General features: G+C 42.0%; 1 protein-coding gene across 6 annotated transcripts in view; it reads right to left on the bottom strand.

Annotated features, from left to right (window-relative positions):
* The window catches only part of NFIA (nuclear factor I A), a 362,345-nt gene that overhangs the window by 114,446 nt on the left and 231,386 nt on the right, over positions 1-16,513 (bottom strand). For all 6 annotated transcript variants that reach the window (XM_032839786.1, XM_032839787.1, XM_032839785.1 and 3 more), the window contains exon 4: positions 6,854-6,928. In XM_032839786.1, the coding sequence (XP_032695677.1) occupies positions 6,854-6,928 (75 nt within the window). The remainder of the gene's footprint in view (positions 1-6,853; positions 6,929-16,513) is intronic.

Genomic DNA, 16,513 nt, shown 5'->3' with positions numbered 1-16,513 from the left:
GTTGGCACGGTGGTCATAAGTCCACTGCCAGGGCCCGTGCTGAACACGGGGTACTGTACATTCAATTCGTAAGTAAGAATGGGGACACCTCTCCCTTTATGTGGCTCCTTCTCTACCCTTCTCTACCGGGTGAGGAGAACAGAATGGGGAAAATCACGCGTGGCCACCCATACTGTGAGCTGGGATTCAGGAGAAAGAGTACGTTTGGTGAAAATTTCTATTACCGCCAGCCCATCTCATTTGCCGCTGGCTTTAGTGTCCAAATCTTGACCCCCACATATGTCCAGAAAATTAAAAGAAAAAAAAAAAAACTAGGCAACAAAACATCCTTTTGAACTAATTCGATTTCAAGATTTATTTTGAAAATTTATCGAATTATAGTAGAGGAAACCCGCTCAATTAAGCCAACCAGACTGATATTTTTCTTCCTAAGAGTATGGCAATATTTATTATTTTATCTCTGTACGAGGGGCTGATTAAAACTAGGAATCCTAGTTTTAATCAGTATAAGGTGATAAGAATCACCTTATTCTGAATATATGATGACATGTATTGATAAGAATCATGATAAGAATCACCTTATTCTGAATATATGATGACATGACATTTGCGATGTCATCATATATTCAGAATAAGGTGGCTGAGGCAGGCAAAACAGAAAAAGATTACAGTATTTGCTAGTCTATAACTAGCTAGCCGATCAGTATTTGCTAGTCTATAACTTAACAGATTTTCTTTAAAAACTGCATTTTAAGGGCAGGCATTATGATTTTTTTTTAAAGGGTCTCCCGCTCTTTTGTCTGCGGCACACCATACCCTCCGTCTGGAAGAGGTGCCATTGACTTCTACAGACAGAAAATGTGTGATGTTCATTTTAAAATTACTAGTAGGGCCTGCTATTGACCATCTAATTATGCTGAGTTCCATTTATAAACATAGCTAACCACTAAGTTTATGGAGACTTTTTGTGCTGCCTTAATAGGATATTGATCGAGAGCATAGTTTGAGTGGACTGCCATTGAATTGTGTAATGGCAAACAAAAGGCAAGGTCACAGCCACTGTTCCTGCGAGGGCTGCAGTCTATTTTTTATTATAATCTTTTTGTTTCTTCCTTTAATGCTCAAGCCCAAACGGTTTCTTTCGAAAGAAGAGCTTGCTTAAGAATAGTAATTTTACAGTTAATGTCACGCCATGATCACAGACAGCTCTCACGTTCCTTGGCCGAGGAGCAGGAACAGGCCCCTTGCTCAGAACAGAAAGTTTTAGACCTCCTGTCCCGTAACCGTGATCTACACATCCTGCCACCAGTCTCAACGGCACCCCAAGGGACTGGACGTCTGGCCTCCCTCACCCTATACCAATTTCCTCGTGAGTCCGTCTTTGCGAGACCCTCTTGTCACTTCCGAGTTTGGGCTTGCTCAGATCAAAGAGCTTCATCTCCTTGTTACACACTGGAGCTGAGTTAACTCTGTTGTCCTTGCTCCCACGCGTCAGGCGAGACGATCTGCCAGTTCTTTGGACTGTCTCAAGGGCTCAGAAAGCCCAGTGCGTGGCTGTGGGTACTCGAAGTCCCACAAAAGGGCCGAGAGACTTCAAAAAGAGGTAGAAAAACGAACCGTGCTTTGGATCCTAACGGTGACTCCTATGTGGAAATACAGAAAGCGTGCACATGTTGAAGGCAGAGAACAGCCACTAGGGTGCCACCTCATGCCAGGCTGAGGCAGACGCCTGGCTCCACTCACTGTCCCCCCCCCCCACCCCCCACCCCCGTCTCCATTGACAAACAACTCGGGAATCCTGGAGCCACCCAGCAGCCCGGCTCTGTGGTACAGCCAGGACAGTTCAGCTGCTGGATTTAATAGCTTCTGCAGCAGGGTGACGGGAACCAAAAATTCAGTCTGGGTAACTGAGAGTGGTTTTTACACCCAAAGACGCTGAGCAAACTGGGAACCCTGGCTTTTCAAAATTCCAGGGCCATGAAGTCATCCCAAGCCACAAAGTTTACTTAACCCTTGCAGCCCGCTCGGGTGTACAAGCCACTGCTCGAAAATTAGAACCCGCCAGGCCAGAGTCACAATGGCCCGTGTGTATCTGTGGTTTTCCTCTCTCCCAGTGAAGTATTTAAGGTTTCAGAGTCACCCCACCAACTTCAAGTAAAACAGTCAGCACTTTAGAAGGAAATGGGCACAAGGAGTGCATTTTTCGGGAGGATTTTTCTGGGTTCATCCCAGGAAGCATATCGGACAGTCTCAGAGCTCACACTTTGAGGAAAACACCGGAGCCAGATAAACAGGGAGTGGGCGCTGACGGCGATGACCGTCGAAGAGGGTCATGGAGAAGCCAGTCGTGGGGGGCTCTCTCTTTGTGGCGGCTTCATGGGAAAGAGCCCCATCTGAAAATGCTTCTTGAAGGCTTTGTTTGAAAATGCAGCATCATGTAAGAACCCTTCCAGCAGATGATTCCTGTCTTTTGCTTCACAGTATTATGCTAACACAACTTCAGGGATTCTGAACCTCATTGTTAGCACTTGGAAACCCCCTCCCCCAGAGCAGAGAAGACCTCGCTTTCCCTCTGGCACAGTGTCTAGTGGTCTGTATTCCCCCTTCCCGACCCTCTCCTGGAACAAAGTAATAAATAACAAGAACGACTTTCAGATGGCCCTGTCACTGGGGGTGGGGGGGAGGTAGAAGGAGCCACAACAGATACCGACTCTTAGGCTCCGGGACTTTCTTTGCAGTGAGGACAGACAGACCTTTCGTGGACTCTAGATAATGCAAAAAAATGAAAAGGTAGGTAGGCAGGAGGCCAGGGTGAGAGGGGAATTAGTGAGACTGCAGCAGAAGCCCTTGTTTCTAACAGCTCCATGCATCTGATCAGTATAATTGAATGACAAGCAACCTTGCCACCTGACCCTGACCTCCGACGTGTGAAGCTAAGCCAGCAGCTTTCTCTTGAGTTTCTCTGCCATTGCCACCCTGTAGTAACACGATTATAAACAACATACTTAGCACGGAGTTATTTCAGTGAATCCTCATGAGGAAATGCTGAAATCGCACCTCCCTCCTCTATTAAATTTAAAAAGGAGGAAACCGAAAAACAGAAACTAACTGGAAACCCGAGGAAAGTAAATATTTATATTAGCAAATTTTCAAATCGCGTACTAAAGATTCAGGAAGAGGGAAAATGTTCAGACTACGGCCACCATGCGTTTGACATTTCCAGGCCCTATATGTGGTCGCAAGTGTGACTGGGGGAACTGGGTGGGGCTGAGATAAATGAGGGGGGGTTAAGAAGAAATTGCAACAGAGTGGGAGAAATTCAAAGACGCTGGGGCCATTAAAAACAACCTGATGAAGGCTGAACTCTTCAGAGCAGGAGCAATAATTTGGGGGAGTGGGCAGATGACTGGCTGCTGTGCAGGTTGATTCTTCAGGAAGTGAGCCTGTTCTGTGAGGCACTGCAATCTGGATACATTTGTCCACACACAGAAGCTACAACACAAAGGATGAACCCAAAGTAAACTGTGGACTTCGGTTAACCATAATGAGTCAGTGTCCGTTCCTTCCTTGTAACAAATGTACCACAGTAACAAAAGAGGTTAGTAAGTAGAGGAAACTGTATTGGGGGGAATGTTAAAATTCTGTACTTTTTGTTAACCTAATGGTGAGAACGTAGAATTGCTCTAAACCATAAAGCCTATTCATTTAAAAAAAAATCGTAACTGAAGACAAATCCAGGGGGAAAACATTTAATTAAGTACTTTGTTGTTTTGGTTTATACAAAAATAGTTTTAACCTTTTTTTTTTAATGCACAGATTAATAATCTAAAAGTTTATCAACTCTAACAAGAAATGACTTTTAATTAAAGCACAGAATCTTTGGATTCTTTTAGCTCTGTAATGCAGTCATAGGAGAGGTCATGACAAAAATGTCTGCAGTCAGCTAGTTGAGCACAGCCAAGCAAAAAGAGCAAGTTTCTTAACCTCTTTGAGCCTCACAGTCTCCTTCTTCTATAAAAAGGGAAGATAACAGCAACCGTGGGAGGACTGAATGAGATTATGGTTACCAAGTGCCTAGTACAGTGCCTGATACATAGTGTATGCTTGATAAAGGCTAGCTAATGTAATTTTTCATATGAGTGTTGTGCTCCTAACAGGGCTAACCTTATGCATTTAATCAAATTATGTGCCAGTTAGCTTACTGCTACTTTAAAGTTGCTGAACGCACCCCCTGGCCCCACTCATTTATGAAAAGTGTCCACTGCACCTCTAACAGGAACACTTAGCTCTTCCAATTAGGGGAATGGGGCAGGGCTGTAAGAAATGGTTAAGGATTTTGACTTCTCCTGTGGCTTGAGCGTTCAGTCTTTTGGAGAGGTGTGCAAGTGAGGAGACCTGAGCTGGGAGATGGACCCTTAACCCCCTGCAGCCAGGGGAGTCCTGTGACATGGACCCCAATAAACCTGGATTAAAGATCGACAAGGGGGGGGGTGCTCTGGACAGCAGTTTGGCTTGAAGCCATGATTTAGCTGACACAGCCCAGTCCCACTCGTGCCAAACAGTTTCAGTCAGCACGAGGCCATGTGTGAGTAAGTCCTACAGCGATTACGCAGCAGTGTGCAGAGTCGAAAAGCATTCAAGAGCCGAAGGACGCTCATGATGCCAGGCATCAGCAACATAAGCCCCTAAACGGGGGCAGGAAACAAAACCAGGTCCCTCTGCAAATTCAATCTGTGGTCTGCCTGTGCCCTCTGGCAGTCTTGAAGGCAGGTTTAGAATTCGCTTGGCAACTGTGCTATGTAGACTGAATGAAGGTCTAATCTAGCTTGGAACTGAGAGGCCTTGGGGTATAAGACCTTACAGGGACATACGGAAAGTGTTAGAGGGACTTGATTCTGGGGATGGTCCTGAGAGCAGCGTGGGCCTTCTCTACACACCCAGGCCTTGGGACACCGATGATAATGAAGACAAAATATAAGCATTACAGCAGCCAGGGCAGAATAAAAAAAGGTCTGGTGCTCCCACCTTAGAGCTAAAAGGATTTTCTTTTCACTCTTTAAGGCTATGTTTAGTAAAGGCTCAATGAGCGTATTTCCCTGTAATGCCATTATGACAAACGTATATATAAAATCTATATCATATTACTATGATTAAAATGACAAGAAAAATGTGGGACAGCAATCCTTTATAAAAGTCTTACAAAGTGAAAAAAAATTTTTAAATCTATAAATGATTTGTCCCTGCGTGGCAAATGACTGGCTAGCTAGCTGTGCAGTGGCAGGCGGCATATATCCTCCAAGGGAACAAGGTCATTCATCTCTACTTCACTGGTTGGAACTTTAAGCCCACTTGATAACATGCCAGCGACTTCTCCATTCCAACTCACACCCTCCAGCTCCTAATGCCTCAACCCTTATGGTTCCGCCTCCCTAACACCGGAACACCCTGGCATCAACCAAGGATCCCTGATCCCGGAATTCCCGCACTCATAGTTACTTTCCCCTAGTTTCCTTGCCTCATCCCACACTGTACATTTTGTCGAGTCCCCTGGAGCCCGTGTAAGAGTACACTTGCTAGCACTACACAGGCTTAGCTTTACTATCTACCCACTGTTTGACTTTGGGTAGATGACTTAAATAGATCCACAGTTTAACTCACTGGTTAAAAAATGAGACTAATTACTTATCTGACAAGTTTATTGCAAAGACTAATTTACACAACATACATGAAAACATAGCACAGCGTCTGGCAGATAGTAAATGCTCAACAGGCATTAGATTTTTTGTCTATCCCTCAGACTCCAGATCCTTGGCCCCTACCTTATATCCCACGTTCTGGATTCTTAGTAGTCTTCCGGCTTTAAGAAATAAGAACAACCAGAATCTGAGCTTGTGAGATTGGGATGGCTTGGCTTGCTTGACCTGACACCTTGTCAGAGATGGACTGATATACTCAGTCCATCTTGCAAGACTGTAATGCAGTGAATGGGGGGTATGAACTTGAAATGAAAATATTTATTTTTACTCCACCTCATTCCATAAAGGATTTGATGCAGCTTGAAACCAATGTTAACCATATTAAGTTTATCTACAAGTAGTCTTTTGAAGTAGGAGGAGAGTAAGAAGTAGAATTTAATATCTGCTATTTATATATCCTTCTTGTTATTGGCGCCCATAACACCATAGTCATTGTAGGTATGCATTTAAATTTAAAAAAAGAGAGAGAGATGTTTTTGAGGGAAGGCAAGTGTGTGTGTGTGCATGTGTGTGTGTGTGTGTGTGTGTGTATGTGTGTTTGTCAGAAAGAGAGAGAGAGAGACTGAGGGAGAGAGGAGGGGAGAATCCTATACCTTCTCCTTGGACTGTCTGGACTATGTCATAGCAAAAATACAATCAATGACTCCTTTGATCAATGCAACAGGGTGGTGACAGGTACTTTTAATTCATTGTTGCTGGTGATTATTGACAAGCTGGTAATGATCATGCTGTACTATGTCACTCAGGCTGAGGGCATTAGCATTCTTTAAAGGTCAAAAACAAATTCTTTTAAAATGCATAATTTCTCAGGAACCAGGGAAGCTTCAGAAATGTTTTCAACCAGGTTCACACTACAAAGTAGGGAATATGTGAGACAGTCAGGATTTCAGTTCTTTCCCTGTGTCTCACATTAAAATGATATTTAATTTTTCCTGATTTAAATTCTTGGCTGTCAAACAAACTGCGTGGCGAAATTCTTCCAATGGGTGAATGGAGAAGGGATTCTGAAAGCTATTTATGTCTCTCGGAGGCCTAGGCAGACAGTCAGCACAAACCTAAGGCAAATCTGTACCAAATCAAAGCAAAATTATACTTACTCTGTGACACTCTTACAAGCTCAGTCACACTAAAAACACCTGATGTGACAAAACTGTCTTGGAAGCCCAAATGTCCTGGGGAAACAAAAACAAAAGAAAACAGCGTCATAAACAGAAGACATCTGACAACAGAATTCTAAATATTAGTTTCATTGTGATTAAAAAGGGCAATGTCTAATTTCCTACTCTGCTCTATTAAGAGTTGACGTGGGCGGGGACAGTCATCTCATTACATAGCTGGTTTTCTGGTTTGAATCTGGGGACTACGGAAAGCTCTGACACAACGGGGTGATTTCTGATATGGCTTAAAAAAAAAAAAAAAGAAAAGAAAAAAAACCACCAAACAACTCAACAGGAAATCTGAAACAAAAGAAGATTTAAAATAAATGGTTACCTTGGCTGACCTCTGAGACCTTAACAGCTGAGCTGAAAACAGCCTACCTAGGAATCAGCCAGGATACCCAAATTCCCTAACAGTTTTTCACCATTATTCTCTAAAGAAACATCTGATCAGGATTAGCTCTCCATCCATTCAAATCAAACAAGATTTAAAGATGTTCTCTTCATTTTCAGAGGCACCACAGGATGAAATCTTGAAAAAGCCAAACCAGAAAAGTCAAGCCCCATGCCTTGAAACATGTAAACAAATTCTTTTGAGCACAGATAAAAATTTAGATTTGTTTTGAGAACGAGAGGGTTTTTTTGTGTGAGTGGGTAGACTGACTCTTTTCTTTTTTTTTTTTTCCTGAGAGAAGATAATAAACCAATGGTTCTACATGACTATCTCTGAATTTTGCATCTGCTTTATTTTTGCTGGATATAATTAATTCCTTTAATATACCTGCTACTATCTCTCTTATCATTTGCTTTTTTATTTTTATGGTACATTCAGGAACATAAAACTTATAAATAGCAAGGAATACATTGTTTATGATATGCTGTTTCCTTCTCAGCTTCTCAAGTTTTCTGATTCTGAATCTCAGACAGATAAAATCTAGTTGAGACGCATCTCTAGGGTTAGCATAATCACCTCCTTTAAAAGTAGGGCCAAAGGAGGGCACCTGGATGGCTTAGTGGGTTACGCCTTTGCCTTCGGCTCAGGTCATGATCTCGGGGTCCTGGGATGGAGCCCCGCATCGGGCTCTCTGCTCAGCAGGGAGCCTGTTACCCCCTCTCTCTCTGCCTGCCTCTCTGCCTACTTGTGATCTCTGTCAAATAAATAAAATCTTTAAAAAAAAAAAAAAAAGTAGGGCCAAAGGGTTTTTTTAAATATAAACTTCCCTTTGAAACAAGAAACATACTTTTAAGAAATGCAAAATCAGAAAACAGGTCTATCTGAATCTATAACAAACAGCCTACAAATAAGATTTATGTTATTGACAAAAAATAGATTTTTCCCAGTACTAAGGGGAGGCAAATTTACCTATGGTATAGTCTACCCACCAATAGATTCATTAAATGTCATGCACATAAACACATGCAACAAATCACTATGTTTGGGAGACTTAACAAAACTACCTACAAATTATTCTTTTTCTGGTAGCATTAGAATTAAGAAAGGTTTTTTTTTTCCAGTTAATTTTTATACCCAACACAATCTACGATATTTTAGATAAAACAGCTCTAATTTTTAGAACATGCAGTAACTATAAATTGCTTTTTTTTAAAAAGCATTTTATTTTTGTCAGAGAGAGAGAGAGAGAGCACGCGAGCGAGCACAAGCAGGGGAGCAACAGGCTCCCTGCTGAGCAGGGAGCTGGATATGGGACTCAATCCCAGGACTCTGGGATCATGACCTGAGCCAAAGGCAGATCCTTAACCAACAGAGACACCCAGGAATCCCTAAAAATTGCTTTTTAAAGTAAAATGGCAAACTTTCACTTGAAGACGTGCTTAAGAAATTTCACCTGTTGAAACAACCCCCACCCGGGTCTCTGGTTGACTCTGATTTGGTAAGTGCCTAAGATGTTGTCTCTTGGATAGAGAGACCTGAGAAATAAAAATAAGCAAATAAATAAAAATTCTCTAAAGTGGTATTGGCAAAACCGACTAGAACATCTCTTTCTATTGTGACGTTGACATCACATCAATCCCACAGACTGTAACAAAGGAAATCCAACCACAACATACATTAAGTTTGACTTAAAACACATCTAGTGAGAGCAAGGAAATGCACATTGAATGGGAAACTCGAGGCCGATTTCCAACTCTTATTCATTGCTGTCTGCAGTCTTCCTTGCGGGCTGACACTTGCTTCAGTTCCAACCTTTGACATTCCTTACTTTAAGGACAACTTCACAAGAATTTCTATACAGAGTGGACGGGAACACAAGTACTTCAATCTCGCCACCAAAAAAGCAAGCACTGTGTTTTGAAAACTAAGTTTAGTGTGGCACAAAGACTCAGGAGGGGGAAACACTGTGCACATTCACTCCAATATCTCCTCTGGATTGCCCCTTCTCGTGTGTCCACCTTCTAGTGGCGTCTCCAGGGTTTGTGCTTAAGGGCACAGATTTCCTAGTTACTTCCTCTGCATCTATGATCAGTTATCAGTCTTGACTCTGACGTCTGTGAAAACTACAATAATGTTTGTTTCATTTACCACTGTATTTAATGGCTGGGACAAAGCAGTTAGTAAGAGAATATTTGTTGAATGAGTGGATGGATGATGCTATAGGCCAATGACTCTCAAATCTTTGTCTTTTGCCAAGAGTGCTCTCAAAATATTTATTGGATATTTCTACCCAGTTAGCCATGGGAAACCTCACACCCAATGTGTCCAATGCCAAGCTCATTTTCGTCTCCTCCCCAAACCTGTTTTGATGCTATGGAATTCCCTATTTCAGTGAGCCATCCACGACCAGCTTGTTTTCTACGTTTTGGTGCCATCCTTATCTCCTGATTCTTACAAAAACCCACATCCAACCAATCTTGACTCCAAGTGTATCTCCATTCCCCTTCCCTGCCTTCTCTCCTCAAGTCTGTGGCTCAGACTCTTCCTAATTCTCGCCAGTCTGGTGGGGCAGCCTTCTAGCCATGTTCTCAATTGTCAGTCCTGGCTTCTCAGTTCACTGTCTTCTCTATGGCCAGAGCTGTCTCACTAACAGGCAAATCTGAGGGCTCATTCATTTATTCAACAAATATTTACTGAGCACCTACCATGAGCCAGGCATTGTGCTAGGGGTTCAATTTCTAGGATTAGAAATAGCTGACAACATAAAACAAATGAATTATCTTAAAAATTATAAATGGTATAAATGAAATGAAGAAAATAATTAGGAAACACTTAAGAACGGGTGGTTAGTGAAGGTGTCCCTTAAGATCTGACATCTGAAAGATACTAAGGAGAGAGCTAGGAGAAGAAGGGGAAATAACTCTTCATGTAGTGGAATTAGCATATGCAAAGGCACCTGGGTAGGAAAGAATGAGATGCTGGAGAATCTGAGATAAATCCAATTTGTTCAGAGTTCACTGCCCTGTCAGAAATCTTGCAAGAGCCCCACAGACAGCTTGGGGAATAGTACAAATTCCATCACATGGCATACCACCTTGATGTAGCCTCTATTTTCCTCTCTATCATTTTTTTTTAAAGAGTTTATTTGTCAGAGAAAGAGAGCACAAACGGGGAGAGGCAGGCAGAGGGAGAAACAGGCTCCCCACTGAGCAAGGAGCCCAGTGCAGGACTCGATCCTAGGACCCTGAAGTCAGACCCAAGCTGAAGGCAGATGCCCAACTGACTGAGCCACCCAGGCATTCCTGCTCATTCATTCATATATATACATATGTGTATATATATATATATATATATATACACATATATATATATATGTATTTTTTTTTTTTTTTTAAATCTCTTCCTTCTCTCTTTCTCTCTGGCCCTACCCCATGGGACTAAGGGAATACTTGCTTTACCATGGTCCTGGTTCTCTCCTCTCTCCACACTGTTCCGTCTTCCTGGAATGTCTCTGACCTTCTGGCTCTTTGCTTGGCCAACCTCCTACTTGTCCTTTAGGACTCAGCTTTGCTGTCATTCAGTCAAAAGTCTTCTCTGGTTGCCTGCACTGCTTGCAAAGACTCCTTTTCTCCTTTCCCAACACTGACCAGGTATACAGAGTATACCTCTAATCTAGGACCCAGCACCATAATTCTGTCTTTTTCTCACATTAGACTGCGGGCCCTTTGAGAAAGAACATCTTCTGTGCCTCCAGGCCTTAACACAGTGCCTGGTCTGCAGTAGCACTCCAGGGGTGTCTGTAAGGGAACACAACCCAATTTGGGCTCAAGGATGTTTATTTTTCTTTTTATAGAAATGTTGACAGAACTTTATTTTTGTCTCTCTCTCTCTCTCTCTCTCATCTCTAGCAATATAGTTTGAACTAAAATGGAGCCAATGTACATCTGAAAACTATTAAAGTGAACAATCCCAATAGTCCCTCCAGACTAAACAAGACAAGGACCGAAGAGACAATCTGTTTAGAATGCAGCTTCCAATCAAGAAGGTGACATCAGGGGCACCTGGGTGGCTCAGTGGGTTGAGCCTCTCCCTTCAGTTCCGGTCGTGATCTCAGGGTCCTGGGATTGAGCCCCACAGCGTGCTCTCTGCTCAGCAGGGAGCCTCCCCCCACCACCCCCCCCACCTGCCTCTCTGCCTACTTGTGATCTCTGTCTGTCAAATAAATAAACAAAATCTTAAAAAAAAAAAAAAAAAGAAGAAGGTGACATCATGTTCTCTGATGAGAAATGCCTGCGGGGTTGTCCTATTGTTGTGACTGTGGTTCAAACGTAGGGGAACTGAGTTAAAACAGAATTAAAGGGCAGCATAATTTAACAGACAAAAGGAGCCAAAAAAAACCCAAAGAGTCCAGTCCCAAGCTTAAACTAGGACCTTCTGTGATCCCGAGAAAGTCTCTGTAAAAAGTCATGATTGGATCCTCCTTGTCCTCTGGGCAACCTGCTCCCTCAGGCTGATTTTAATAGAATGTGTGTAATTTAGAAGGTAAACTATATGTGACTGTACAATAATCAGAAAAATTAAAATAAAAAGTAGAATGGTTTCACAAGTCCTGATGTGGCCATCTCAGCTGTAATATGTCCCCAGGGAAAGGTACATGTAAACATTCCATGTAACTTTAAGGGACTATGAAACTGGTTTGTTCCTTCAACAATTATTTGGAAACCCAGTGGTGAACTCTAGAGGAAGAAAGCAATGAGAAATGAAACTTGAGAAATGATGGAAAAAGTGACACGTCTAATGTAATTACTAAGCAAACTCGAGCAGATTAATATTTCATTCTCGCTAACACAAACCAAATCATAAAAATGACTTTCAGGGAAATAACACTAATCTGGGTGTTCTACTTTATTGCAAGATGAGAGAAAAATGGAAAAGAAAATAGAAAGGTCAATTTCAGTAATTCTGAACTTCGATGTTCACATTAAAAGATCCACAGTTGGAAAGCTGATTAAACGTCTCTGAAAGGTCCTAATTTATATTTTGAATACAGCCTCTCAGAAATGAGTGAAAAACAGACTTTCTTGTTAAGTAGGCCTTAGCTGAAAACCCAGATTTCATAGAGATCTCTCTCTCTCTCTCTCTCTCCAGTTCTGAACTACTTCAGGAGCAACTGCATCATAGTTCAAAAGGAGGAGCAGATCCTTTCCTGTTTTATAGAAAATGGCTAGAAAAGTTCCTTCATTGAATTTGTGTTAAATGAATTGCCAATTAGAGTACAGATTTCAATACCCGCGAGTCCGTCGTACTCACAGTGGGGAGATGAGGCTTTCTAAGAGAGGCAGAAATATAAAAAGCCAAATTCTTTTATGGGTGGTTAGGAAAAGCAGTTCTCTTTACCTCAATGATATCAGCAGTTATTATGGAAAATGCCATTATATGGGAACCCAATCTCATCTCACGAAGGGACTGAACATCTATCTACCTCTTAACAAGCAGAGAAGAAAAAAAAAAGTTTGATTTCCAGAGAGACAGGTAACCTTGCAGAGATGTTCAGAGGTCGAGGGGAAGTAATAGCTCAGAACAAACCATCCAGAGGGTTGGCCTTGAGAGGAAGCTGGAGTGTCCATGGAGCAGAGAACATGCGAGAGGAGGCACACTGACACACTGGATGGTATTTTTGTTTGTCTTTTTGGGATAGCCAAGGGGTCTCAGCTCTAAATGATTAAATCTCATCTGGTTCATGTAACAAACTGCAACACACAGGTCATTTCGTCAAAAAGAATGCCATCTCGATCCTATTCTCTCCTTGGCAAATACGGTTCCATTACCAGGACAAGCCAATCTAATGACCAGGCCTTTCCATGCTGGTGCGTCTGGGTGACTCAAAAGGAAAAGGGGCCCCTTGTTCTCGTATACTTATATTCCACAAGCCCTGGAACCTGCCGTGATGTGCAGGCCCTATGCTAAGTCCTGTGGACACTGCTCTCCCAGAATTTACATGCTCATCCTTCTAAAGAAAAGTCTATTCTAACGGCACCGCTCCTCCCTGGAATTTTAATTTCTCCTCGCGCAAACTCCCCACTAGAGGATGTGGCCCCGGAGGAAAGGGAATGTGGCTCCTTCGCCTTTCCCTTTCCCCGCAGTCAACACGTTAGGTGCGCTCCATCAATACTGCTGAGCAGAACTTCTTGTCTACCTCTTTCTACCTGATGTGGGAGTTCTTTATCTGTCTTAGCTCTGACCCCCTACAACACACCCGGCAAGGGCACAGTTGTATCTCACAATCTTACACTGTCCAGAGCCCAGCACAATCACTTGGTCTATGTGTGTAATAAATATTTATTTAGTGATCTAGATGAGTGACTTGAGATCCCCGGGATTTAGTAGACTTCTACAGCACGATGGGAACGATTATTAGTTTACCTCCAGGAATGCCTTACTTCCGTCATCTTAATTTGGAATATCTTGGAAAATAGGTTTTTAAAAGACAGCGTGGGGCGCCTGGGTGGCTCAGTGGGTTAAAGCCTCTGCCTTCGGCTCAGGTCATGATCTCAGGGTCCTGGGATGGAGCCCCGCATTGGGCTCTCCGCTCAGCAGGGAGGCTGCTTCCCCCCTCTCTCTGCCTGCCTCTCTGCCTACTTGTGATCTCTCTTTCAAATAAATAAATCAAAACTTAAAAAAAAAAAAAAAAAAGATGGGGTGGCCCATTAAGCCCACATTCTAAAATTTTGGTCCCATTTTTCATGACTATACATTGACTATTTACTCTGTCATTCATTGACAATGAGATAGCATGTGTTTTTAGAATAATTCCTACGATTACAGCAAATGCCCCAAATTCCGGCAGCTACTAAAAAGAGTCATGGGACTTATGACCTGTTGATTCCTTCTTTTTGTTGCCCCTAATTTCCCTGCCCAGCTCAGGTATTTATTATTGAATACAGGCACCTAATCTGTGTTTGTAGTTTGTTTGTCTTGCCATATCCATAAAGTCAACATTTGGTTTACTGCTTTCATTCATCAAATGTTTATTGGACGCCTCTTATGTGGCAAGCACAGTCCTAGGCCCTGGGGATTTGGCAAAAAATTGCGCAAAGTCTTTACTGCTGCGGGGGAAGGGGGGCAAAACATTCCCAGTTAAGAAAGATGTTTACACCAAGATTTCCGGTAATGTATTTATCTAAAATTGGGTCTTTTTATAAGACCTTTCTAGGAAAAACTACAGTGGAGACTACAGCAATGTCCTGTGCCAACTCTACTGGTTGTCCATACGTATTCATGATTGGCAGCTACAGACCAGAATTCCCAGCCTCTTTCAGGAGTGAATGGAAGTGCTGCGATCACCTTTTCACCCGACCTGCCTGAAAAGAAATTCCTGCCTTAGGCATCCTTCTTCCTCTTTTTATGGACTAGAACAGTTTCGACCTTGAAGACAAAGACAGTGCCCACGGGATGGCAGAGCAAGAGGACAGAGGGAGCGTGGGACCCTGAATGACAGTGGAAAGAAGAACCACCTGGCCAACTTAGCCTGCTCATCTGTAAGAGTTATCAAAAAGAAAGAGATCTTAGTGTACTTAAACCACTGTATTTTTTCTGTCTCTTTGTTATAGCAGCCTACTACTTACCTTAACCAACATAAGAGCCAATCTTTCTCTTTAGAATCGAAAGTGTCACAAATTAGTAGTCAACAGACCAATTGTAGTCGGCCAACATATTTTGCTTAGCTGGCAAGGTACTAATTTTTTTTTTAAAACATATGGATGTTTTTAAACTGGACAAGAGCTAAAAAAATGTGCCACACTCCCTAGTACTCTTTATTGTATTTCATTTATGTAATGATCTGTAAGACCCCGGTAGGCACATAAATCTGTGATGCCTGCTAGGCATTTTCTCTCCACGTTAATCTACCAGCATGGTAGGGAGAAAATGGATGGATGGTCGGTGTCTTTTGTCTGATAAAAAAAAAAACCAAGAGTATTTCATGATTTCTTTAAGTTAAGACTTCTTTGCTAGGTATTTAAAGCCCTTCAAAGTCTGTCCTCTAGTATACCTTTCCAGCGTTCAAGGTATATTTCCAATACTACCTAAATATATACATTATATGTGACAGCCAAGAGGTCCCACTTGCTCTTCTCCAAATTTTGATATGCTCTCTCCTCCACATTAGAATTCGTATCAGTTCTTCCCAAAATGTGTTATGTAAATATGTAAATAAAATACATAAATATTTTATGTAAATAAAAACAAAGATAAAAATATATGTAAAATAAATTAGAAAACACCATCACACCCACCCTTGGAGAATGACAAGAAATATTTACACGTTAAAGCCTCTGAGAGTTCCTGCAACAAATAGAGTTTCTTAATATATTTTTTTAATTTTTTAAATATTTATTTGAGAGAAGGCATGAGAGGGAGCGTGAGAGAGAGCAAGAGAGAGAAAGAGACTGCGAGTGCACAAGAAGCAGGCTCTCCGCTGAGCAGGGAATCCAACGCAGGGCTCCATCCCACGACCTGAGCTGAAGACAGACGCTTAACCAACTGAACCACCAGGCACCCCAAAGTTTCTTACTATTATTTAACTCATGATTTCCCAAATAACTCAACAACGATGCCATCTGTTTTTGGCACATATCCTTCTTCAGATAGATTGTTCTGCTCCTTTTCCTATTTTCCCTATTTGGTTTAAATGAGAATGTGCTGAGGGGAAAGTAGAATCTGAACCCTTCAAAGTAATTCACACTTTCATGGAAGGCCCAAGGGCATTCCACATCTTTACTTGCGATCATTCTAACACATGTACATTAGGAAAACGGATCAAGCCAGTAACAGGTGTTGTAAAGGTAGGCTACCTATCTGAAAAATTTGTCTCCAGAACCTCTCTAGTATCAATTTTCATCAAAAGTGTAGCTTTCCTTCATCCAGCATTTATGTGTTTGGCCCTATGTTATGCACTTTTGACATACTAGCTCTAATTCCTGCTGCAACTCTGTGGTTGGCAATAGCCTGATTTTGTAGACAAGTAAGCTTACACTCAGAGAGTGTAAGTGACTTGCTGAAGGTCACACAGCTAGTGGCAGAATTTAGGATTAGAACATAGGTTCGTTTAGTTCTCTTTATATAATAAATGTTATGGCATGTTTATCCATCATATATAATACCAGAGACTTGATTTATTCAGTCTAACCCAAAGACCTTATCACATC

This window comes from Lontra canadensis, unplaced genomic scaffold (genome assembly GCF_010015895.1).
Source record: "Lontra canadensis isolate GAN:19392208 unplaced genomic scaffold, GSC_riverotter_1.0 scaffold109, whole genome shotgun sequence".
Lineage (NCBI taxonomy): Eukaryota > Metazoa > Chordata > Mammalia > Carnivora > Mustelidae > Lontra > Lontra canadensis.
This window is presented reverse-complemented; position numbering and strand designations above follow the sequence as displayed.